This window comes from Motacilla alba, chromosome 1, assembly GCF_015832195.1.
Source record: "Motacilla alba alba isolate MOTALB_02 chromosome 1, Motacilla_alba_V1.0_pri, whole genome shotgun sequence".
Taxonomy (NCBI): Eukaryota; Metazoa; Chordata; class Aves; order Passeriformes; family Motacillidae; genus Motacilla; species Motacilla alba.
In genome coordinates, this window is record NC_052016.1 from 98,182,632 (window position 1) to 98,207,566 (window position 24,935).

At 40.6% G+C, this 24,935-nt stretch overlaps 1 protein-coding gene across 5 annotated transcripts in view; it reads left to right on the forward strand.

Moving 5' to 3' along the window:
• RASA3 (RAS p21 protein activator 3) overlaps positions 1–24,935 on the forward strand; it is a 171,434-nt gene that overhangs the window by 111,454 nt on the left and 35,045 nt on the right. For all 5 annotated transcript variants that reach the window (XM_038154294.1, XM_038154257.1, XM_038154275.1 and 2 more), the window contains one exon: positions 3,092–3,168. In XM_038154294.1, coding sequence (XP_038010222.1) covers positions 3,092–3,168 — 77 coding nt within the window. The remainder of the gene's footprint in view (positions 1–3,091; positions 3,169–24,935) is intronic.

Sequence of the window (24,935 nt, forward strand, 5' to 3'; positions counted from 1 at the left end):
TTTTGTTTTGTTTTGTTGCATTGTCGAATCTTTCCTGCTTGTAAACTCTGCAGACCTACTACAATGAAAGACTCTTGTTATTATTACAGTAGTTCTTTTAATACTATAAGTATAAATTTCTTTCTTACAAACTGTCAGTCAAAAATCTTGGCAATTCTCTGTTTCTGTGGTACATTTAATCCATTATATATTGACCTTCTTGTTGATTAGATTAACTTTTGATCTTATGATACCGATTTATTGCAGTTTTCTGTCTTCCCTTTGCAAAATGAATTATCTGGTATTTTGTAAACCCAGCTAATGCCATTTCTCAGGAGTAAATTTATTCAGATGAATACTTATGCTTTGCATAATGGTATAATTGATTTGGGAAAAAGCATTCTGTTTATGTAAGAGTAACCTTTTCTGTAAATTAAGCCTGAAAGCTTGTTACTGTAGCCTTATTTAAAGGTATTTGAGTTTTTAAGTGGAAGTAAAACACTGGAAGGTGTTTTGGGAATAGTTGTAGGCTGCTGGTCTCAGTGATTTCATGACCTCTGTTTTGCTGTAGGAAGCTTGGAGTCACTCTTGGAGCAGCTGACCATTTTCAAAGCTTTCACAAGAGAAAGATGAAAGCTACAAGAAAAAATGGCTTTTAGCCCATGAGAGGCATCAGTATCATTTTATGCTTAATGTAGCTGGGAAAATGTGTGAAATACTGCTGATTTTTAAAAATCTTTGAGGAGTTTCCATTTTATTCAGTCTGTGTGAGGCTGAGCAAATGGCCAGTTTGCTCTCAGGCTCATCTAAGTGCATTGAAGCATTCTTCCTTGAGAAGGGTCAGTCTCACATTTGTTTAAGACCAGCAGAAATACTTCTATAAAAACTTGTATACCTTGGTATTTTTCTACAAAGGGATATTTTCTCTGAGTTGCCAAATCTCTGTTCTTGTCTCTTAATTTCTTCAAAACTTATATTAATGTTCATTTCTCTGGCAGTTAGCAGGATATCAAAAAAGATAGCAGTAGTGGGTTTTACAGGTTCATAATATAAATTTATTCTCCAGAGACCAGTGGTTTAGATCCTGTAATAGAATGTGCAGCCAGTGGGAGAGAGAACTTTGAAGAGTGAGGAAAATATAGTAAAACAAGAAAGGTGTTCTGCTTAAGCAGAGTTCTTAGTTGATTATGTGCCTGGCCCCTGTCATGTACAGCTACAGTGGGCATTGCAGTGGTACCAAGTCCTTAAGAGCTGGGTCTGGAAGTGGCTTTTGTCCTGAGAAGTCCTGCTCTTATGCATGAGTACAGGCTTCAGTTTGGAAGCCAGTGACAGATGCTGACTTTAGCACACTGACAGATTGAAGGAGGATACCTGTGTCACTGGAACACAAATCAGGAGTGACAGCTGAATGCAATGTTTGATTTTTGCACTGGGGGTGGTGGTGGTTTAATTATTTTGTTTAAAATGATGCAAAAGACACATGGCAGAAGCCTTGTTTGAAACTCACACACTCATGTGGGTTCTTCCCTGTTCAAAATGCCAGTGAGCTGCTGTGGTGCCTGTGCAACTTTATACAGATTGAAGAGCTTGTCTTCAATAGGAGAGGTTGTCATCCTTGTTTTCTGGATGAAAACCAGTATTGTCTGCCATGTGTACTTGAAGGGTCTGTGTTCCAGCCCTCAGATAGGAAAAGTGTTACTGAGTCAGAATACTGAAGGTGTAAGTAGATGATAAAGGTTTGGGGAGTGAAGGCATGAAGTGTGCATTCAAGGTAGTGCAGAAAGAATGGTCCTGGATAAGGGATATACACTGGGAAGGGGAGGGAATGAGTGTAGCAGGAAGAAACAGAATGCCTCATAGATGCCTTCAGGACAAGTATTCAGGCACTGAGTCCAGTGTTTGTGCTTCTTAACGTGAGAGAACTAGGGAATGGCTTTGGACTGCACTTCTGTGTCCATGCTCCTTAGTTATTGCTGCATTCTTTGCTGTGCTTTGGACTACCTTCACCAGCTTTTGTCCCAACAAATCTGCTGTAGGGAAAGGGAGTCTTAGCAGGATAGGTGCAACTTGAGGTCAGGGTTTCATCTTCACTCTCCTCTGTTGCCCAGGACAGACATCCCCATAGAGCAGGAGGTTGCAGTAACTAGTCACAAGAGATAGGGAAGTCACTGGCAAGAGTTTTGGACCTCTGCAAAAAGAGCAAAGGTTGAATCTGGAAGATCTTATAAAAGGGATGGCAAAAGAATTTTGTGTGATTTGTGGTAAAGATGATACCCATGTTAGAGCTGTGACTAATTAGCAGGGTGCATTTTAGCATCCTTTAGTACAAAAGGTGGAGGGGAGAGTAATGACAATGAAAGGCTCAATTTTGGCTGTGATAATTTGGAGAGGATGACTGGGCACTGCTGGCATGTCAGAGTGATGCTGAGTTTTTTCAGTGGGTATGGCTACTCACATTTTGAAATATAATGGAATTGGAAAGAGGAATGCAGTTGGTATTCATGTTTGCCTTTATTTTCTTAGCATGTTGAAGGAAAATATCTTGTCCCAAGTCATAATAAATGATGTGAGGGTAAGGAGTTGAAGACTGTGTAACAGTAGATGCTGTGAATGCTAGCAAGATGATTGAACATTTTTAATGTGTTTTTTAAACAGTTGTTTGATATACTTTTATTGATACCTGTCTTACAGTTTATATTGCTTAATATATTTTATTTTTATAATGTTTAAAACACATAGGTGTTAATTTATAAGACACTTCTGTGATACCATTTTTAACAGTAGTGTTGCAGATACTTGCTTAATATTTAAGATGCTAATTACAACCCCAAAACAACATTTCTGTGTCAGATTGTGGAGACTCCATATCCTTCAATTAGTTCAATTTATAGAGATAGTATAATGGTGGGAATTGTGCACCCAAATTTACTTGAATGACTACTAGTCTGGATTCTCTTGCAGTTGAAAGACCTTAGCTATACAGCTATTATTTATTCTTTAGACTTCTCCTGGAATTACTTGCACAAACTGGCTTGCTTTGGTTGAAGTTGGAATGGTGTGACTGCCTATACATAAAACTAACTTTTCCTGTGGTGTTTTTGGTGTGTTTCAGGGGAAGGTCCACCTGGAGCTGAGACTGAGTGAAGTCATAACAGACACTGGTGTTGTCTGCCACAAGCTCGCAACACGGTAGGACTTGAAATGTAGCTGTGAAGTTATGAGAAACAGACTGACTGCAAACAGTGTGCAGTGCTTCATTTAAAAATAGTTGGAGGAGTCAACACATTTAGTTGAACGTTGAATGTTCTTAATCAGAAATATCCTTATGAATTTATAGCGTGTGAGTTTTTTTCATTTTCCCTTTTCCTTCTCTCTACATTATCTATGTAATTTTCTTCCTAATAGCCTTAAATGTTAATCAATCCCTTATCCAATTTAGTCATGGCATAAATACTAAAAAGACATCAAAGGGTAATATTAATGTCCTCCTAATTTGCATTAAGGACCTTACCAGTTAAGTAAATTTGTAGCACAACTTGTGTGGTGAGAGTGTTACAGAACTGACTTAAAACAAAAGTCTGCTATCACTTACTAAGGTGACTCAGAATCAGCCATCTGGTCTCATTCAAGTTGGAGCAGAGATGCCACAGGACTCAAATGGCAGTAAAGATTTCTCTGTCCTCTGAGGAGGAGTCTGGAAGACCACTGCTCTCTGGCCACAGCAAAGCCTTTCACATTACCTCAGAAGCAGTTGCAGAGCTGGTTTGCCTTTGGGTGGAATGCTTTGTGTTCTCTGGCAGAAGAGCTGTCAGAATCACACTGCTGGCATATACTTCTATGTCAGTCATGTCAATATGATAAATGCTCTGCTAGGAAAGTTCTGACCAGCCCAATTTTCAGACCAGTATTACTATAATTTTGTTGCTGCATTTGCTAAGGCTTTGTCCTGGTAGTCTTTACATCTAGGACCTGTTAACAAATGCAGGTGACCCATATGGTGACCTCCATCGCTGTAGGCTCACTCTTGATATGAGGATGTGCTGGGGTAAGTGGTCCTGCCTGCCTGTGCATGTACCCTCTGGCCATGCAGGTCCTACCAGAGCTCTGCAGCAGGTACATTTTACCTCTTCCTCTCTGCAGTCTGCATCATGTGGCAAGGGATATACCAGGGCAATACTTGTCTGCTGCAAGTTGCTGTGGAGGCTCTGAGCTCCAGTGAACTTGTTAACCAGGGCACAATGCTGCTGGAACACAGCTCAACCTCTTTGAGAATAAAAGTTGCCATATCAGTATAGCTGTGCACCACCTGGAGGGCTCAGCCTTCCTCTAGCTGCTACCTGAGGACTCTCATTCTGTCATTCTCCATTGCACAATTTGGACATGACCAGGTGATGATGGTCACACGTGTTCTGAGAAACCAGAGCTCAAACCTGTATCTACCAAGTCCTAGGCTGGCATCTTTTGTTTAGGTGTTGCTTGTATTGCTATTGGTCCTAAGGCTTTGCAGGACAGGGGGAAGTAGAAGGTGGGAAAAGGCAGTTTCTTTGTTAGAGAGAGTGAATGTGTGTGGGACGTACAGGACAGTGGGTTTATCACTAAGCTTGGACTCTCTTTGAAGTGTGCCTGGAGAATAGTGTGTTTGGACAGGGAAAGGAGCACAGTTGTCCTGGTTACCACATTGAGGATTTTTTTTTTTTTTTGCTATGGCCTTTCTGAAAGTGTGTACTGTACTCCTTAGATGTGATATGGCCACAGAGCCTTCTGTCCTTATCCTTTGAACCCTAATTGTGGGTTGAAATCCTGTGATGTCCGTGACTCTGCAAACATAGATTAACTGAAATGCCCTTCTGCTCCCATCTGTTTTGAATAGTTAGGAGGTGTACTGAAGGACCTTCAGAAGTGTTTGCCTCTGTTTGTTTTATTCTGAGAGAGTATGTCATACCACATAAAAGACAGCCAGCTGTCTTTTAAAGGCTTTGTCTTCAGTTAAGTGGGACCCTGTAAAATTATAGTACCAATGGATTTTTCTGTGAACTTCCTGAAATGCTAGAAATAGGTGTCTGAAAAAGTCCTTTTTAATATGTAATACATGCAGCTTCTTGCTTCATGAATAGCCGTAAGGCAGTGACTACTTTAACAGTGTGATTTCCTAGCTTTCTATTTATTTGGCTGGACAGCTTTTAAATACTTATTCAAATTTTTGGTTGTCTATTCTTGATTTGAAGACTATTTCATTAACGTTCTACAATGCAGATTAAAAGACTTAGATTGGTTTGTGAAGCATTCTGTAACCATGATTTGCTAGGTGTTGTTCAGTGTATTAGCTGCAATGTGTAGAAAAATCATGAGGTTTTAGCCACTGAATCATAATGACCCCAGGTGTCTTAGAAATGAAATTTGAGAATCAGAGCTCAAGCAAGCTTTTGTCTGCTGAAACTGTCTTTTCCCATTGACGCCTTCTCCTCGGTATCTGCCCTGGACACTCTGGCTTTGTCTAGTTTCCACATTTATTTGTTATTTGAGTGGTAACAGTAGTGCTTAGCAGTTCAAATAAGAAAATTGGGCAAGAAGACTGTTTCTGGAATATGTAATTCCATTGATGCAGGATTTCATGGCTGTCTGTTTTAGCTGTGAGAAAGAAGGGAATGATGAAGGGCAGTCTTTACATCATAGTGAAAAAAAAAACCACTTCAGAATGTAGTCTAGCATTTTCTTGATGCCACACTGCTTGCTTCAGGAAGGTCTACAGCAAACTGCAGCTCTTAACGTTTTTCCACATGATCTGAAATCTCTTGCAGGTTTGTTTGTAGACATCTTGGTTCTAGCGCTTCAACCTGTAAGAAAAGAGTGTGATAATTAAGCAATGCTCAGCTAAATGTCTTTGTAGCTGGAATTTGCCAGTGAGGAGAGCAGCAAAGGCAGGAGAGGCAGAACCTTTGTTAGAGGTAGGTCATGAGTGCAAAGCAGAGATTAGGTGTTCTAGGGAAGTGCAGGTTCCAATTGAGTGTTGTGAAAATAACTGATTTTCTTGTGACTATCTCATGGATGTTACAGTGAGCAAATAAGGCTGTAAAAATATGAGCAAGAATCCAGAATCACTTCATCTTAAAAACTGACTTGTTCTGGTGAATCTAATGCTAGTCTTGTGAACTTCCTTGACTTTGTTTAAAGAAAAAATAGTTTTTTTAAATGAAGCATTTAGTTACAGAGATGAACACTTCCCTGCAAATTCCCTCATATATATAACTGGTTGAACAGTTCAGGTTTGCAGGGAGAACAAAAGCTGCATCCAATGGGCAGCTGTTTAAAAATACCTTAGAGACACTTGCTTTTTTAAGCCCAGAGTAGTGCTTGTTTTCAAAGACCACGTATGTTGGCTAAATGAAGACCTGGCCCATTTAGGAAACTTTTTTTACTTCTCCAAAAGATATGAGCTTACCCATAGGTCTTTATCAGTGTGCCCTCTGAGCCTGTTCACATTGCTGCCACCTCTGCATTCCAGAAAGCCTGGAAAGCAGCTGGGGCTGAGCCAGCCTTCAGTCCCGTGGAGCATGCTGTGAACAGTCAGCTGAATGAATGGATGGAAAAATTCATCTGAATGGAAGGGCAAATTAAAATATTCAAGTGCTGAGCTCTTGAACATTAAGTAGTAGATTATTAAAAATTGCAAAAGGCGAGTGTGCTTCCTTAGCCCCTGCAGAGGAGGCAAAAATTTCAATTCAAAAACGGTTACCTAATAGCTTCTCCTTAAGAAGCATTCAGTACTTTCATTTAGTCTTAAACCACTAAGCTGTTGTGCTTCATCAGAGGCCGTAGTCTCAGCCAGCTGCTACAGCACAATCTCCTGGACTGAATCCCTGCAAAAGAGATTAAAAGGAGACGCATTAGTGGATTTAAAAGTTACATTGATAGTACAGATGTAGGCACCACACTCACACTGCTTGTGTCCCCCAGCAACTTCTTCTGTCATACTCTGTAAGAACCACAGCTCTCACCTGGCATGCTCCTTCTGGGAAAGGTTTGCTACTTGTGGGCACCTCCTGTGGGACCTGGTGCAAAACTTCTTGATCCTTGTGACTGGCCCCCATAAGTCTCCTGTATCCCAGTTACAGGACTTGGGATGCAGGCTCTTGATGTGTATGTTCGCACCATCCAGGGAGAGCAGATGTACAGCCTGCTGACCACAAACCCTTGCCCAAGTATGTCAGATAAAAAACAGCATGCATGGACTTCATGGTTTGGTACCTTCCTGTAGCTGCATTTGTACTAAACACTGTTGTGCCATATAGTGAGTCACCTTGAGTGCTGGGAAAAAGAAAGTCTTACTCAGTAGGTCTGGCTTCTCCCCTTTTTGTCTTTCACTCACAAAAGATCTTGTGCTGAGTTCCTCCAGACTTTTTACAGCTACAGCCTTCCTGGCCCTCTGCACAGTCAGCCATTGCTTGTTGGGATTATCAATATCTGGCCTCATCTTCCACTGGCTGTGAAGCGAAGGCTGTCTCCTGTTCCTCACCTGCCAGAAATCTGTCTGTAATTTTATGAATATTTTTAAGATAGGCCATGGAAAGAAATGATCAAGACTTTCCCAGGCTTCCGGCTGCTTGTGTCCATACACACCCCCTTGTGCTGACACACAGCTTCTGGCAGCTGCTTGAGCAATGTTGTATTTTATTTTTTTTCCCCTCATGCTTTTTAAGCTGAAACAGGCCTTAATCCTGTGTATCCTTGAAACTGCACTTTTCTTTTTCTGTAATGCAGAAGAAGGAAAATGACCAGGGAAAGATTCTCTTTCTGCAGCCATGCTGAGTGGAAGTGTTTGAGCTAAGTCATGAGCAGTGTGTGTCTAGCCATATTACATGAACAAATCTGAAAATCAATCAGTACTTCTCCCTAATTTTTTTTTTAATGAGCCACCACTTCCCATATACAGAAACTTTTCCTGCCTTACAACTAAAGTACTCAGAAAGGATCCCTGGACTTTTTGTAAACCTTTCCCCACCATTGCTAGAGAAGGTTTTGGGCAACGTATTTGTGTTTAGCACAGAAAGGTGGTTCCCCAGAGGCTTTAAGGCCTCTGGGCTGCCCAGACAATTTTGTCTCATCTGTCATAGCCATACAGGCAAGAAACAGCAGCTACATGCATTTGTATTTATTTAATAAAGAGGAGGGCTCCTGTAGATAGCTTTGTAGCAATCTGTAGGCTTTGCTGTGGTTAAGCTACTAGAGGCAACGTTTAGAGGCAGTGTTCTGTATTTAGCAGGATGACATCTTGCAGCATGCCTGAAGGAACAGGCCACTGAACTCCTGTTGAAAGTCAGAGTGAGCTGGGAGCCTGGCTCCCTGATCATCCTTTGAGAATTCCAGCATGTGTATGTAATTAGTCACATTTAAATGTCTGTATTTATTCGGTGTCCCCAGCTGCTCCTTCAAGTGTTGCCTTATGTCTTGTCTCTTAGTTTTAAAAAAACTTGGAAACATCTGCTTTGGAGAGCTCACCCCTCCTCCCCTCTGCTTCTTTTATTCTCCCACCCAGTAAATCAATATAGCTAAATAACAACATACGTGCTTCAGAGGCCACTGCTGTCTTTGACATGTAGTAACAGTTTTCCAGTAAACAATTGATAAGTCTACAAATACATTATCAATGCTGAGATTTTATTTGGAAAGTGAGGCTTTTGTAGCTCTGGTATGGAAGATGTGGCTGCTCTGCATTAATTTATGAATTAAATGCTGTGCAGCTCTCTTGAGGGCTCTACAAGATGTATTCCGACCATGTGGAACAAAGCTGAATGGGCAGCTTACAAGAGCAAGCAGGAGAGGAGACAATAAATAGGTATGACATCCCCAAGATAAACGCTTCAGGGATTGTTAAAAGAACAATGACTGACCTGTGGGCTTTAAAAGCCTTCTGAAGAGGGAGTTAAGGAAGAAGGTTTCGTTTGTTGGGTGTGGTTAAGGTCTCTGCCTAGGCATGGGGGTCCTGGGACTTGGTGGTGGTTCCCTTGCCTTCTCTGCCATGGGAATAGAGCACAAAGCATGCAGTGAGCAGCAGCATCCGACCTTCCTCTCTGATGGCTCACATTATAGATCTGAACTTCCTTGTCCATGAGCATTGCTGCTCACTGGTTGACAATCACTGCCCTAAAGCAGATTGACTTTATGTAACTGTTTAAAAGTCTCTTATGCAATATGATGTTTCTAAGGTTAAGGTAAATGATGCTTCATTTTGAAAATTTCAGAGGATCAGCCTTTTTGTTTTGTTGGTCATAACTCATGAAGGGCAAAGTTACATATATCAAGTCTGGTTGGAAGGGCTGAGATAATGGCCATTCCTGCTTTTGGATCAGCAGTCTGAATCCTAATCTAAAGCATAAGAGGAAAACATGTTCTTGTCTGGTGCAGGTCTGCTGTATCCTCCTGTGATTGCAAGTAGTATTTTCCTTTTCCAAATTGGAGCTGGTGTTCTACCAAAGTGTCAGCAGGAGCCAGGGTTTTTTTCTTTATGGAGGCAATGTTTTGTTGCTTTGTGAGACAGCAGTGCTCAGTCTCAGGCTCTTGATGGTTATGTTTATGGGCTGCATGGCTGCAGCTCCTGTTGGAGGTCAGAGGAGGCCAGAGCTGGCGATGGCTGCTTTTGCTGTCATGTTACAGCTCTTGGTGCTGTGCCTACATCCAGAATGGGTCCATGAGCCACCCAGCCCTCTTGGGTTTGCTGCTTCCAGTTTAGAGAACATACATTTGTGTTGCTTTAGAGAAGTTTCTGTTCCACTGCAGAGACACACAGCCAGCTTTGAACTCACTTCAGGGTCAAATGAAGCTTATTTCCTGCCTAAAATATGACCTGCATCAATTAGAGGGAAAAAAAGGTATTGCTAACTGCAAGAAGGCCAGTTTAATGTATGCATCAATCAGGTGAACTCAAAGTATTTTGAAAAATTTTCAGCTTCTGTTTGCTCCTGTGAAGGAATGCTAATGAAGGCATGAAGTAGCTTCACAGCTTCAGTTTGAATAAACTCATGCATGCATTAAACATGTTATAATCTCCTTTCTCTGGAGAGCAAGCCCTGCATCAAGCTGCATCTTTTCCTGCAGGACTGCATCTTGATCATGCTTTTAATCTGGTGTGGGTTTCATAACAAACTGATGGGGGAAAATGCTCAGAGGTTAAATCACATAGTGTCTGGTACTTTTATTATTAAGTGCTGCAGTGCTGTGGGTTTTGGGAGTACGAAGGGGAAGCAAGAAAGATGTATCTTTATAAGGCTTTAATATTGTGCATCAATTTTTTCTTTATTTCCTCCCAGCTCTCACAACACTGAGTTTACACTGTCTCTGCTGTGCTTCTCCATCCCCACCATAGCCTCTGCTGACTGTTATGTAGCCTAAATCAAGTTTCAACTGTTCTCCATTAAACCTCTGATATATAGAAACATTGTCTGCTGCTGCTTCCCACTAAATGAAGTTTGTTTCACACTTCTTTGTTTTTGTATTCAGTGTTTCTTCAGTGCTTCTCCTCTATTCATAAAATTCTTTATGCAAATCACATACAAGTGTAATTTTATCTGTAATCCCAATCAACAGGAACTTCAATTAGACTCTTCTCCAGCAGAACATGTTTTAAAGTGCTCACCATTTTGAGATTGGATAGTCATCACATGACTCCCTGGAATAGGTATAAAAGCCAGCTTGTAATTAAAGACTCAAATGTAAGTCTTAAGCCATTCTGTTTCAGCAGTAAATGCTGCTGTGTAAATAAATGTGACAGTACTTCCTGTTTTACACAGAGTAGGCACAGACTGAGATTATAAATGGAGGCAAAGTATTCAAGCATAAATCCTTATGGTAAATGATTTTATTTCTAAATGTGCTCGAGGTCACAGTGTTAGGGTGCTTCAGGGGTATTAGCATTCCTATAGCGCCCTTGTTTGTAAAAAGTGCATGGATTTTGAGAACTATGAATTGTTAGCACATTCAGTAGGCTGTCAGTGGGCCAAATGTCTGCAGTTTTTACTTCACTGATGTCCTTTAATGATGATCAGCTGGAAGAGTTCAATTACGTTTCAGGTAGGGCCCTAGGAAAAACCAGCTAGCTGTCTTGCAACACGCCCTATATCAAAAGGTTCTTTGGAGTACAAAGTGTTTAGCGTAACGTGAGGGTGAGCTTGCGCCCTGTTTCATTCTGAATGACTCTTGGGATTTCTACAGCTTCTGTGGCAGGCACCATCCAAAACCAGTGGAGAAGTTTCTAAAGGAGCAATGTGCTGAGGCACGAATTACAGTTGTCTCTGCAAATTTTTTATCTGTTGCTCCAAGAGCAACACTTGCCAACATGCTATTTAGGTAGCAGAATGGAGCTCGGGCAGACATCAAGGTAGGATAGAAATAGGGAAAGCTGGAGGTTGAAGAGGAAGTTGCAGGGCCCCAAGTGTTGAGGTTGGATGATTTCTTTTTTTTGTTGGGCTTCTTTGTTTTTTTTCCAGATATAAGGAAAGTAGGGACCTGGTACACAATACCTGGGAAACACTTGTCATTAACTTCATTGTTCACAGAAGGACTTGTTGAGAGGAAGTTATTGCAAAAAGTCATACAGTAGATTTGGCAATAATGAGAAAATATCTCTTGCCCTACTCCATTGGGAATCATGTTTGTGCTTCTGGGTACATTATTGTATTGAGAATGCTACTAGTTATGTGCTATGACTGAGTACTTTCTGGAATCCACAGTGCTAAAATCACCTGGTATCAACTGTATGTCCCCCTACTTGTCTGTCTTTGTGTAAACTTTTGACTTGGATGCTGTTTTTTGGAAATTTCAGTAAGAGTCAGTTGTGGGAAAATTCATCTATTTTGCCAATTATATATTTGTAACGTAAAAAGCACTTGTGAGTCAGATTAAAAATCTTTCAATGCACATTGTTAATTTAATAGCACTTTGAGACCTGTCATTTTCACTGTGCCATTCCTTTCTGCCCTACAAGGTAGGCTGCTAGTTTATCTAATAGTTTTGTTCTCATAAATACTAAGAGAAAAGGGAAATACTCTGAAAGAAATTGCAGTGAGCACAGAAATTGTCAAGGATGCTGTGCTTTTGGAGGCAGTAATGTCTGCAATTAATTTTAACTTATTTTACTGTTGACTTGCTTCCAAGCTGGTGGTTTTGTAATAATTTCATACAAGCTTCAAACAGAGGCAGCAATTCAGCTAGACTGTATACAGCTGCAGATGTACTCGCTGTGTATGGTTTTACCCTACTTTTTTGACAGTCTCTGCTGAATTGTCCAGTTTATGCCCCACCAGCCCAAACATCATGTTTGTAAAAGGTGGCACAGTGTGACAGCAGACTCACTATTTATGTGCCTTTCAGTCAGAAGCTGCTGAGAACTGCTGTGTGCAGCCCTTTCCTCCCTAGGGACACCCAGGGGTGCTTTCTTCTCTGCCTAGCCATTGGTTTAATAAAATTAGTAGAACTGGAGTATCTTTTGAAATCTCTACCACTTATTCAAATTTTGTGGAAAACACCAACTGATTAAAAAAAAATTGTCAGCAGGAGATTGATTGACAAATATAGACAGAAAGCATTTTCTCTTAAGCTTCTCTCTTTAGGAGACTGGGCTAAAAAGCATGCTGTTAAACTCAGAAGTGTTCACAGAAGAGCTACAGGAAAAATAAAAGAGCTGGTAAATATGTCTTAGAGTGAGTGACTGCTGGATTTATGCAAGAAAAACTTCGATGACACCAAGCTGGGGAGGAGTGTTGATCTTCTGGAGGGTAGGAGGGCCCTGCAGAGGGGCCTGGACTGGCTGGATCCAATGATATAGGTCACACCTTGAGTGCTGTGTCTGGTTCTGGGCTCCTCAGCTTAGGAAGGACCTTGAGATGGTGGAGTGTGTCCAGAGGAGGGCAACGAAGCTCACGAAGGGTCTGGAGAGCATGTCCTGTGGGAAGCAGCTGAGGGAGCTGGGGTTGTTCAGCCTGGAGCGGAGGAGACTCAGAGGGGACCTGCTCACTCCCTACAACCACCTGAAAGGAGGCTGTAGCCAGGTGGGGGTTGGCTTTTCCTCAACAAGTGACAGGACAAGAGGACATAGTCTTAAGCTGTGCCAGAGGAGGATTAAGCTGTACATTAGGAAGAAATTCTTCACAGAAAGGGTGACTGGGCATTGGAAAAGGTTTCCTAGGGGGGTGGTGGAGTCACCATCCCTGGAGGTGTTTAAGAAAAGACTGGATGTGGCACTGAGTGCAATAGTCTAATTGACAGGGTGGTGTTAGGTGATAAGTTAGACTTGATGGTCTCTGAGGTCTTTTTCAACCTAGCTGATTCTGTGGAATCTCAGTATGCACATAATTTAGAAGAGAATCCTTCTAAATGTATGGTTACTTATTCCTACTGTAAGTGATAACCAATGTTTGGAAGCTCAAGACTAGTGGGAAACAAGTATTAAAACCATTGGGGTAGGGGAGTTTGTTAGTTTGCTTTTTTGTCATGATCATTAATCAGCAAACAATTTCATGTGGAACATTTGGAGGATATTTTAATAGTTGTGATTCCTTTGAGTTAAGCCTCAATTGCTCTTCAGAAATGTGCTCTCAAGATGAAGTAACCATAATGAACTTGTTGCACAAATTTAGTAGGTGTGAGCTTTCATCTCTGTCTCAAAAGAGGCCAGAATGTGATCCCAAAGATCCCTTTTCATCCCAAACTATGAGGATAAATGTAACACCAGTATAAACTCTTTCTGCAATAACTGGAATAAAAAAGTTAATGTGAGCTACTAATTACAGCTGGTTATACCAACATGCCTATCTGACTTTGCCCTAATTTGCATCTTGTTTTTCCATAAGATGAAGTGACAAGCCACTAAAAACTTTATTAAAGAGCACTTTACATTACGTTTCATCTCTAGAGGCTTCATGCTGTACAAGCAATGGTATAACCACAGCTTGGTGAAGCACGTTCTTCTTTGGATGGGATGTAATAGGTTTTAGCTAAACCTCTGACCACCTTTCAGAGTAGAAAGTCAAAGTGTGCCGGGGGAAATTGTTTACAATTTGTGTATGCTTTGTTCCTGGTAGGGGCTACCAGGTTTACCATTCAGATGTGCTTTTGTTGTGCAATTTTTCACAACTGGTGCTTTTTCCTGTCAAACAGGTCAAAGGGATTTTGTCTTTCATTAGAAGTCTGTGGCTTCCTCTCCAGGCACCTTCTGGGTTTTGCTCCGTAGGTCTTTTCCTAACGTCTTAAAACTTGTGGAGAGTCTTAAGAGCCTGGTGCTTTACAGTTGTAGCATTGCAGAGGATGATGCTTTATTAAGGAGGTTTCACTGCTAATGGAAGATTTTGTCTGCAGGACCTACTTGCTTTGGTGTTGCTACAGGATGGCCACAAAACATCCTTCATGGAATTTCTGTATTACATTCACAGTTTGATCCTTCAGGCACAGAACACTATTGCACATCTCCTTGTAGGACCAGAGGAATTATTCAAATTAGGCAAGTCACCATCCTGTGACAGTGGTTTTTGAAATAAATGGTTTATGAATCCTGTTTGATCTCTTCTTTTGCCAAGTCAGGAACATTGGTAAGGATTTTTCAGTTAATTTCATAGGAAAGTGTATTACAAAATGTACATTTTGAGTCTTATGATTATTGTGCTTCTTCGATGAGGCTTTGAGCAGCTTGCTGTAGTGAAGGGCATCCTTGCCCATTGCAGGGGAGTTGGAACTTTATGATCTTTTAGGACTCCCCAACCCAAACTATTCTATGAATAGCTCTATCAGTGTAAAAAATTAAGGTAAATGAAAGCTTACAAACCTCATCTGTACCTTGCAATTTGAGTCTTCTTTGCTAAAGAAGACTCTGTTGTTCTGCTTCCTGCCTTTTACAGATTAGGTGTATTTGGTTTAAATTGAATGTTTCTGGTTTGGGTTGGGTTTCTTTTCTTTAAATAAAGGACAGTTTTTGAGGATATCATGCCTTGATTTCCATGTAAAATACTGTGTGCTTTTTATTTTTTGCCTCCTGTGTTTGATTACTGCATTGTCTGTAATTGCAATGAGATACATTTAACATCTTTTTAGATATGTAAATCCTGACAGGATCAAGTTATTAATATTATTTAGTGAATTCTAGTTGGAGAGCGTTTTTATTTTCACTGTGACACAGTTTGTATAACTTTAGCCCAGTTCTCTTATCAAAACAAATTCAGTGTATCAGCGTTACTTTGGAACTTAGTTGGCAAGATGGTTAACTGCCATCAGGTCTCAGCAGGGCTAATGAATCAACCTAATTTGAATTCCATAATGAAAGCATTGCAAAGTGTAACAAAGATCACTGTCCTTTAATAAGAACTATTGTTAATCGAGATCCCAGATTGTCTGATGGTTCACGTAGACGTAATCAAGAGTTAGTTTTTTAAAGGATTAAAGGTTCTACCTACCTCAGGTGTGCCAAGGCATTCTCATTACAGAAGACTGTAGCCTCTGTGAAGTGTTTGGGGGCACCTTTGATTGCTTTCTAGTTCCACAGGTAATTACTTCTCTTCTTTATAAATTACAGCATATTTTTTTATTGCATTTAGAAAGGTGTATTTCTTACTACACCTAATTAAACTTTGTTACTACATCTAATTAAATGTGTGATGTGAAAATCTATGTGGAAGAGTATTCAAGAATTTATTTAGTAGAGAAATCATTATACTTGGATTGGGTAGGGATGAGAAGCAGCTGGCTGGGTTTACATTCTCTTGGTGCTACAGCTTTCATTAAACCATCTCATTCCCTTGTGTTCCCTTCCTGTGTGCATCCTCCATCACTCAAAAGATGCTTCTCAGCTGATGCATTCTCTTGGCCCAGGGGTTCTGGGTTGTTTGGCCCTGTGGTTCAAATGTATCATGGCATGTGATTTAGATGCTCTTTTCCAGTCTGCTGTGCTTTATGTTCTCCCAGTTGTTTCAGGTATTTGTCAGTTCAGGTCACTCACCAGCATGTCTAAATTTTTATTTAAAATACTACTGTCTGTGGCCAACCTGGGATATCTGTTTATCATGAGCATACTCAGCACTTAGAAGGAAACTCTTGCTCACCAGCTAGGTAGGAAAGCCCTAGGATGAGCTGCATCTGTTTGTCTCGTGTGTTCTAAGAGTTGAGTACCCCCACTCTCACACACCCACACCTACCCACTCCCCACCATGGTGCCTTATTTCCTTCTCTGTCATAAATTCTTTAAAGCTTCTGCTTTCAGCCTTTTCCTTTTCTTTTACTTCATAATCAGATTCCTGCCAGTAGGCTCAAAAGCTTTCAGGTAACTTTTTATTGGTAACTTTTGCTCTGCCATGTATCACACTCTCTTAGAAATGAGTGTCAGTTATTCCGATAGCTTCTTTGTTTTGTCTTCCTTCTTGTCATATGGGTATCAAGCATCTAATAGTTGTAGATGCTTCTGGCCTCTGCTGGCTGGTGGAGGAGCGAAGTCAGGACATGTTCCTGCAGCTTGTTTTGTTTGCTTATGTGCTCATGTATGTACACAGTGACATGCAATTGCTGCCTGAAAGGAGAGATTGTGCTGTGTGCCTGCAGCTCCTTCCTGGGAGCAGGTTAAGCTTGGTCAAGCTCAAGTCAGAAATCACTGTAGTTTTCTTTCCATAAAACCTGTATTTCCCATACAGAACACTGAGACAAATATACCTTTCCAAGCAAATAAAAATGACATGGGAGATTTTTATGTCATGGTCTGGCTTCATTATTTAGCCATAACAGCCTTTCTGCCTCTCACTCCCATGGTGCCTTTTGGTCTTCTTTCTTATCAGCCTGCACAGACAGGATCTCATTGCTTCCATTCAGGGTTGCCACAGTCAGCTCAGCTAAAGCTGTTGGCTGGGCTCTAATAATTTGCTGTATATCATAATTGTTGCTGTTTTGTGCTTCACTCCTTTTGCATTTCTCACCATGCTGCATTACCATGAGTGCTTCTGCAACTGCCTCGATATGTTGACCCATTCCTTGGCTTCCTGCCATACTACATGAAATTCAAATTTCTTCACTTGCTCCTGCAAGAATCAATATAGTACCATCATTAAGCACATTTATCCTTTCCGGATTGTACCTCCTCTTTTGTTTTGCTATTCCATTACAATTTTTATATACTACTTGTTTTGCTTTAACTTGTGCTTGCACTTTGTGTCTTCTCTGAATATCAGCATGTACTAGAAATAACTTCTGCTTGCTTAGCTTTTCTCTTTTCTCTCCTGTTGTTAAGTTCTTGTTCCCTGTTAATCGCTGGGGTTGCCAGTCTGAGACCAAGGCAGAAGGAAATGATGATGTCAGTGCCAGGAATAGTCACTAAATCAGTGTAGAGCAAGATTTCAGTGAGCTTGTGTCTCTGCTTAAAGCCTCAGGGCACTGTCATAGAGGATAATTTAACCATTTTTTAATATTGACATCACTGAAGAGTTTTCTGGAGAGGCTTTTAGGAAGCTTGCAACTCTCCTGTAATTGGCTCATTAACTGGCCTAACTACGAGTAACTCCTTGTCCTGTGAGAACAGGATGGCTGACACCCACTTTTTAGTCTGCTCTTTTTAGTACAGAGTACAGATGGTACTCAGTAAATGGGTGCTTTTAAAGGTCTTTCTAGAGTGGGTATTAGAAAGCAAATGGGATGGTTTGAGCTGTAGTATGAAGGACAGTTACCTTATTAATGGCAGAAAAAAGTCTGGTTTTAAACTTCTAAGACATGTAGATGTTTAATGACATGAGAAGTTTGCAGGTTATTTGAAGTAATATGGTTTTAGGGATGCATGTATGTTGACAGTATTTCTTCCTTCATTAAATAGAAGTAGGGGTTTTTTTACACTGGATTTAGTTTTATTGTAATATCTGTAATAGGATTTGGTAAAGTGTGGAAGTAGGGGCTGTGCTCATTAGCTTTCACTTGCTTTCTATACATTATTTGTTGGCTTTGTATGAATATTTGTCCCTGTTTTGCTAGAAAATATCTTCAGTAAAATACCTGGCAAGGAAATTTTTGCTTGAACTAAGACACTAGCAGTTAATTCCATTTCCTTTGCTCTCTCAGAAGGAAATCATCATTGCCAGTCTTGTGTTCACAAGAGCTGTGTGTGTGTGTGACAGAAATTTTGTGCATGCAGAGCTTTCCACTTAAGAGCAAAAGCTAATCTGCATGCTGCATGAAGCTGCAAAAATAGTTGTAGGTCAGCTTGGGAAGGAATCTGTTCAGGGTAACTCAGGTTTAAGAGCAGGTTTAAATTTGTTGGACTATGACGGTTTTCAGCTGAACTGGAAATGGGGAAGAAAAAGTAGTGCTTACAAGGGGTTGCAGCTGTAATCTCAGTTTTAAGCTTTCTATTGTGCTTTTGTCATTGAGGCTTTGGGGAGTATTCTAAAGAGGAAAAAACCAAAATAGTTGCCTGAACAGCCTATTCCTCTGATGTCCTTAAGGTTGATCAAAATGGGGGTAGTTTTGAGTGTAAATTTTGTATATAAATGTTTCAGAGTCAATGCCTCAAATACTGTCAAAGTCTTTATTCTAAGGGAATACACATTGAGTAAATTGCTGGTCTAGGTGAAGTTGTGCCATTTGTTTGAATGGGGCAGGATTTCCTTTAGTGCCACAGACCTTTGTGGCAGAATGAGTTGCCACATGAAGACGAAAATAGCTCCAGTTAGCTGTTAATCCTCTCAAATGTTAAGGAGATGGCAAGTGTTTATTTTTGCTTTATAAAGACAGAACTTGTTGGTTCACCAAAATAAACTCAAAAGGAGGGGAGGGTATTATCCAGACAAGATTGGGTGCTGCTGGAGTTTCTCAAGGAGAATAGTTTTCCTGGAGGGGCAGTGAGAGTGGTGGGAAGCTAGACTGGAGACCAGCAGTGTGGATGGGGACTGGATAAAGACTCTGGTTTCAAGTTTCCTGGAGAGATGAGATGTAATGGGAAAATGTCTTAAAATCATTATGATGAAGCAAGTATTGATGTATTTTGTTCAGTATGGCTTTATCTACCTGGACATTTGTTCCATCCTTTCTTTTCCCTGGTTCATTCTACCATGGCGGCATGGTCAGTGGTCACCAGACACTACACAGTGCTGTAACATTTTCTGTCTGTGCGGGACATAACTTGAAGGTGAACCATGGCACATCATTGCAGGCAATTCCCAGGATGTGAGAACTGCTGTCAGAGGAAACTGGTCTGTTTCCAGTGCAAAACAACATTCAGGTGAGAAGAATAGTAGGAAATCTTGTTTTGGTACAAATAGATCACTTCCAAAAGTGAAGGAGTAGGGACTTCTGAAATAATCTTTTACTGGAGTTCATGGTCCTTTGGCTTCAGATGGTCATCCAGAGGACAAGGACTTGATTCAATATGTGTATTCCATATTCTTAGTCTCCTTACTCTCTGGGGACAGGGGTAAGTTAAAGTCAGAATATAGATTGGTAAAGAAATTTTGAGAGGGTTGGGACATAATAATTGTAGTATTTTTGATGATGAAGGCAGAGTGGAATTTAAAATCAGGGTTGAGTCAACTGTAAAAATTTTTGTGTTATTCCAGAAGAAACTGGCCACTTCGTCAGCCTGTTAACAAAGAAGGGTTGTGTGTGTATATTAAATCCTCAGTGGACATCCAGTAGATTACTTTGTGGAGGTGAAGGGGAAGTGCAAGGCTTGTCTCAAGGTGCACAGACAGATGTAGCATTTGGTCAGACTCAGCCCAGGATGCTGACTCTGAGTCTGTCTAGGAGATGAAGAGTTATAGGAGCAGTCATACAGTGACACACTCTCCTGGCCTCTGAAAATTTATGATTCAGGGAATTTCTGAGCTAGACATGGCACCTTTCCTGCTTATTAGTGGTGAATGTGCTTTGTCTGAATTATATTCAGACAAAGCCCCTCTGAAACATGTGAATATAACTGTTTTATTAAGGCTAATAAACAGCCTTAATAAAGGAGGCCTGGTTGCAGTGGAAGGTGTAAGTCAGTTCACTGGTCTGAGGGAGCTGCCATGTGCCCACTCAGGTGTGAGGTTGGCCAAGGTGCACATGGAAGTCCATCATGCAGCATTACAGCAAAGCTCCTCCTAAACCACTGAGAATGAGAAGGGAGCTCAGCTTGTGGTGTAAAGCTGCACCAAAAGAAAAGAGCATTCAGGGATGAGCTGAACATTGCAAGGAAGGGACACCACCTCTTTGCTGTTAGACTAAGCAAAAAGACTGGACTGTTCTATTATGAAGTTAAAGAATAATAGCCTTATTTTATGCTCCATGAGAAGCCCAGTCACAAGGAGAGACTGTTTAGAGGTGTTCTGTTACCACTGCAAGACAAAGTACTCAGGATAGTACATATTTACGAGATGACTCTAGTGAGTAGAAAAGAAAAATTGGGAAGGAAAAAAAAAAAAAAAGTGAGAGATCTAGAGAGACTTAAGAAGCTAAATCATGTACCCAGCTCTGGGAAATGTACTTTACAAGTACTTAGCATAAGCCAAAGATGCATTGTTTTGGTGACAGTTCTGACAAATCTACCACAAGTTTGCTTTTAAGTTGGTATTTGTCTGATCAGGCTTACCTCACAAAGTACTGAATGTTCAAGTAATCATTAGATCACTAGAGCAAGCAAGGAGGAAGTCTCTTGTCTTTAAAATGATGCAGAGCGGAACTTGAGCGTGGCCAAAAAATGTGCCTGTGAGGTGGAATGAAGTCTCAAAATAAAGAAGTGAAAGAGAGGTGGAACAAGTAAAGGCTGGAAATTGAGGAATGGTAAGATAGATGAGCAAACTTGCTAAGTGTCTATATTGATCTTAGAAACCAAGCAATTAAAATACATGGTACAGCAACAGAAAGCAATTGTATTGAAAAAATGATGTATTTATTTTCTCTTGAGGAATTACGGTGAGAAAACAGTATGATTTGAGGAGAATGGGAATGGTGTGCTGGTCCCTACCCTAAGCTGAAAGAGGGGAAACAACTGTGCCTGAGTCAGTAGACTGGAGATGATTTATTCTGGAAAAACAGTAAATACCCATGAGAGTTTTAAGAGCAGTTATGTCCTTTCTGGTTTCTTTTTTTGGTCTGTTTTTGCCTTGGTTGTCCATTCTGACACACAAGGAGGCTGATGACACATGTGCATCTTGAACTAATCACAAAGCCTGTAATTTCTAAACAATTTTTGGAGTTCCAGGGCAGGAGCATGGAATGCCTGTGGGCTTGGATCATTCTGATGTTGCTCACCTGTGTTAAGGCTGATTTTGAGTATGTTTGTGTAGGGGCTGTGTCAGAGATTACAGCCTACAGTGCTGAGTTGGCAGCCCAGAGGCAGAGGAAATGCCTGTACTGTCAGATATGAGCGACTTAGTCTTTGTTGAAAAATCTCTTTATTTTTTTCAAGACCTTCTGCTCCTGCCACCCTCTCAGCTTCTGTAGACACAAGGGCATGCTTATGATATGTTTAGGTTTTTGAGGTTTTCTCTTACCCACTAGGAATTTTCCATAGCTTATTTACTCTTCTGACGGTTTGGTCATGAACCACATTGAAAACTGAACTGCCTTGTTTCTTGAAACCTATTAATTTTATAAACCACAAGCAAAATATGGTGAGGCAGCTGCATTGAGAGTTTTCTCATATGACCCAGCATTAACCTTGGCTCTGCCCAGCCAGGCAAGCTGTGAGGGGTGGCTCATTCTGCCCCAGCTGGGCTCCTGACAGCTAATGGTGAGACATTACCAGTTGGGTAGACAAGATTCTGGCAGCCACCAGACTTTTTTTTCTCTGGGGTCTGAGTTGGCTTGTAATTCTTGAATAATCTTGACTGTCAGGGCTTTTTTTTCATTATTCTAGTACATGTAAGTTAAGTTAATTCTGCAGATGACCAGAGCAAGGGCATTTTATTTTTACTGGCTGTGTTCACTGCTTCCCCCATGCGCCTCTTTCCCAAGATCATACCTTTATTACACATTTTTTTTCTTTTTCATCTAATCCAGATATGAACTGTCAGTCTAAATAACATCATGGCCTTGTGGCATAATTGAGATTCCATTTTATTGTCTCTGAGAAGCTGACATTTTGTTCTAGCTCCTTCCTTGCTTGCCAAGTAAAGCCAGTGTTTTGGTACCAGGCTGGGAGAGATGAGCATTGACTTAGCAACTTTCCCATGACTGAAGAAAATTACTGTAACAAAAGCAGCCCTAACATTACAGTGTCCTGTAGCTAAGGAGAGTGTTCTAACATGAGTCAAACAGACCTGTGCATTGTTGAATTTTATTGTTTCTCCTAATAATGCTTTGTAAGAAACAAGAACCAGAATGAATGTCTCTCCAAACACAGCCTTCCTTCCTCAGAATCCTAAGTCTTCATTCTTTGGCCTGATTTCTTCAACATTTTTAAACAATAACTGCTTTTAAATTACCTGAAAGGCTTGTGATACAGTCTGGTGGTGTCTGTTTCCTGTTTTCCCACATTTTGTTTCTTTCAAGGTTTTTTTGCTTTTCTTATTCCAGAAGCACACAAAGAAGCATCTTACTCTTAAGTCATCATGACTGCACAAGAACATCTGTGTATTTTGTTTTATTCTTTTTTTGTTTCCTTTTGTTTTTGCTTTTTCCCCAGAGAACAGAACAACTACCCTACTGTGTAAAATGCCCCTCTAGTCTAGCCTAGTACTGATGCTCTCTGGTGAGTGATACTTCAAGTGGTGTGGTTGCTCTAGTGTTGCCCCCTTCCTGATCACCAGTTTGGGATTTCCTGAGCTGAAGGAGGCTTCTGGACCATTAAACTTTAATAGCTGCCTACAAACATGTACTCCATGAGTTTCTGTAGTGCTGATTTTAATCCACATATTCTTTCAGCCTCCACGACACCTCATGGCAATAATTTTTGCAATTTCATTGTCTAGAAAAAGTACTTCCTTTTGTTTATTTTTAAACCTTCTGCCTGGTAATTTCATTATGTGCCCCTTAATTCTTATTTTGTGAGGAAATGTTCTTCACACCATTCATAATTTTGTAAGCTGTTTGTGGATGGGTAACTTCTGTTTTCTGAGCTGGAGAGTACAGCCCTGGGAGAGCCATGAGTGGTTAGAAGCCATCTGTTGTTCTTCCCATGTGTTCCGGAGAGCACACACAATTCAAATTATAGGTGCCCAGTGATGTACATTGCTGTGTTCTCGCTCAGCTGGTGATAGTGCTTGCCTTTTTAACCATTGCTGATGATGGATGTGATAACACAGAGCTACCCACAAAAAAAGCCTTCAGTTCTTCTATGTGGCAATATTAGAATAGATTTTGTACATGTGTACAGTTAGGATATACATATTTTTTGTTTGGATGAGTTCACGCTTTTCATCATTCAAATTCATCTGTGATTTTTTTATTTTCTGTTTTGTTTGTATAGTGATTTGCAAACTCTGTGTGTCCTCAGCTGTAGATTATGCTCTCTCTAGGATCGCTTTCTATTTTCTGCATACTCTGGAAAGAACTGCTTTTACTAAAACAGGAGTCATAGTCTCTCTGGCCACATGCTCTGACTGTTTAAATTTCACATAGTTCTTCTCTGATGGATGGGAGCTCGCTTGGAATCCATTCATCAGCAGCAGAAAATTGGCTGGCAGCTGTAAAGCCATTGAGTTACTATTTCATTTTAAGGAACTTCAAGACTGCTTTAAGGAAGCTCTGGAACACAGGAGTTTGGTTTGAAACTGATTCTTGGTGTACAATTGTTCTGTTAAATAGGTTGTGTTCAAGCCACATCTGCCATCCTAAAAGAATTGCCAGTAGTCCTGCTGTAGCTCACTGGCCAAATGTTTCTGCTGTGAATGTGATCCTGCTAATGTAAAGACCACTGGAAGGACAGTGGTCTGTCCTCTACTTGTAAGAAAATCAAGCTTCTCCTGCCTCTCCATATGAACTTTCTGCTGGTACTTAGTGTATTCCTCCTGTGCTGACAGATACTCTGTCAGAAGGCTACAGTGTAAAGTTCCCCATAATGTTCTTTCTGTTCACATCTGCCCTTTTTAAATTTAAAAAGTGGCATCTCTCTTACAATTTTGAGTATTTATATTACTACATGTGCAAAAAAAAAAGCTTATTCTACACTTTCTCTATAAGGTAAGCCAGGTGAATTTGGGGTAGGATTTGATTGCTTGAAAACAGGTATCTGGTCTATTTATGAGGCCTCTGAGAGATGTGGGGCTGTCAAATTTACGTGTTTTTCATGGCTATCTCCTGCCTCTGTGGAGCAGCATCAAGGGATGGTGGAAGAAACTAAGTCCTCTCAAATGGCATTGTATGCATTGCATTGAGGCAACCAAATAATGTGTTTTGTATGTTGCTTGATGCTGAGGGTTCCTGAAGCTTACACCATGGATTTCCAGCTGATGCTGGGATAGAATTTGTGGCTTGAATTTCACTGTTTGTGTTGTAGCACTCTGTAATATCAGATATGTGCTTAAACTAGCTGGTTCGGAGGCTTCTAGATTGTCTCTGTGGATGGTAAACTTGTAGTGAAATAATAGAAGTCCAGAGATAAAAGCAGCACATGACCTGTGAATCCAGGCTTTTCCTAATTCTCTCTGTTGTTTTGATCTATGATTCCACTTGCATATCCAGAACACAGAACATTGTACTAGTGTTAGTGAAGTAGCAATGAGGAGTTGACCAGGTTAGGGCTGTGCAACTGAGAAGCTTGTGAGTTGATGCATTACTGGGGGCTGTCTGTATTGAAAGACAGCACCTGGCCTTCATTCTGAGGGGCCATGGGTAGGAGAATTCAGCTATGAATGTAATATATCATTTCAGCTATCAGTGTGTGCCCCTTAGTGTGGTCTTCAGTCTTCTACTTGTAGTGCTGTGTGAACCTATCTAGACTGTACCTTCTCTGGTACAAAAATGATTCCTGTATTGATGCAGAATATGACTTCTTTTCTCCCTTTATGGAGAGTAAGTAATAATAGGCC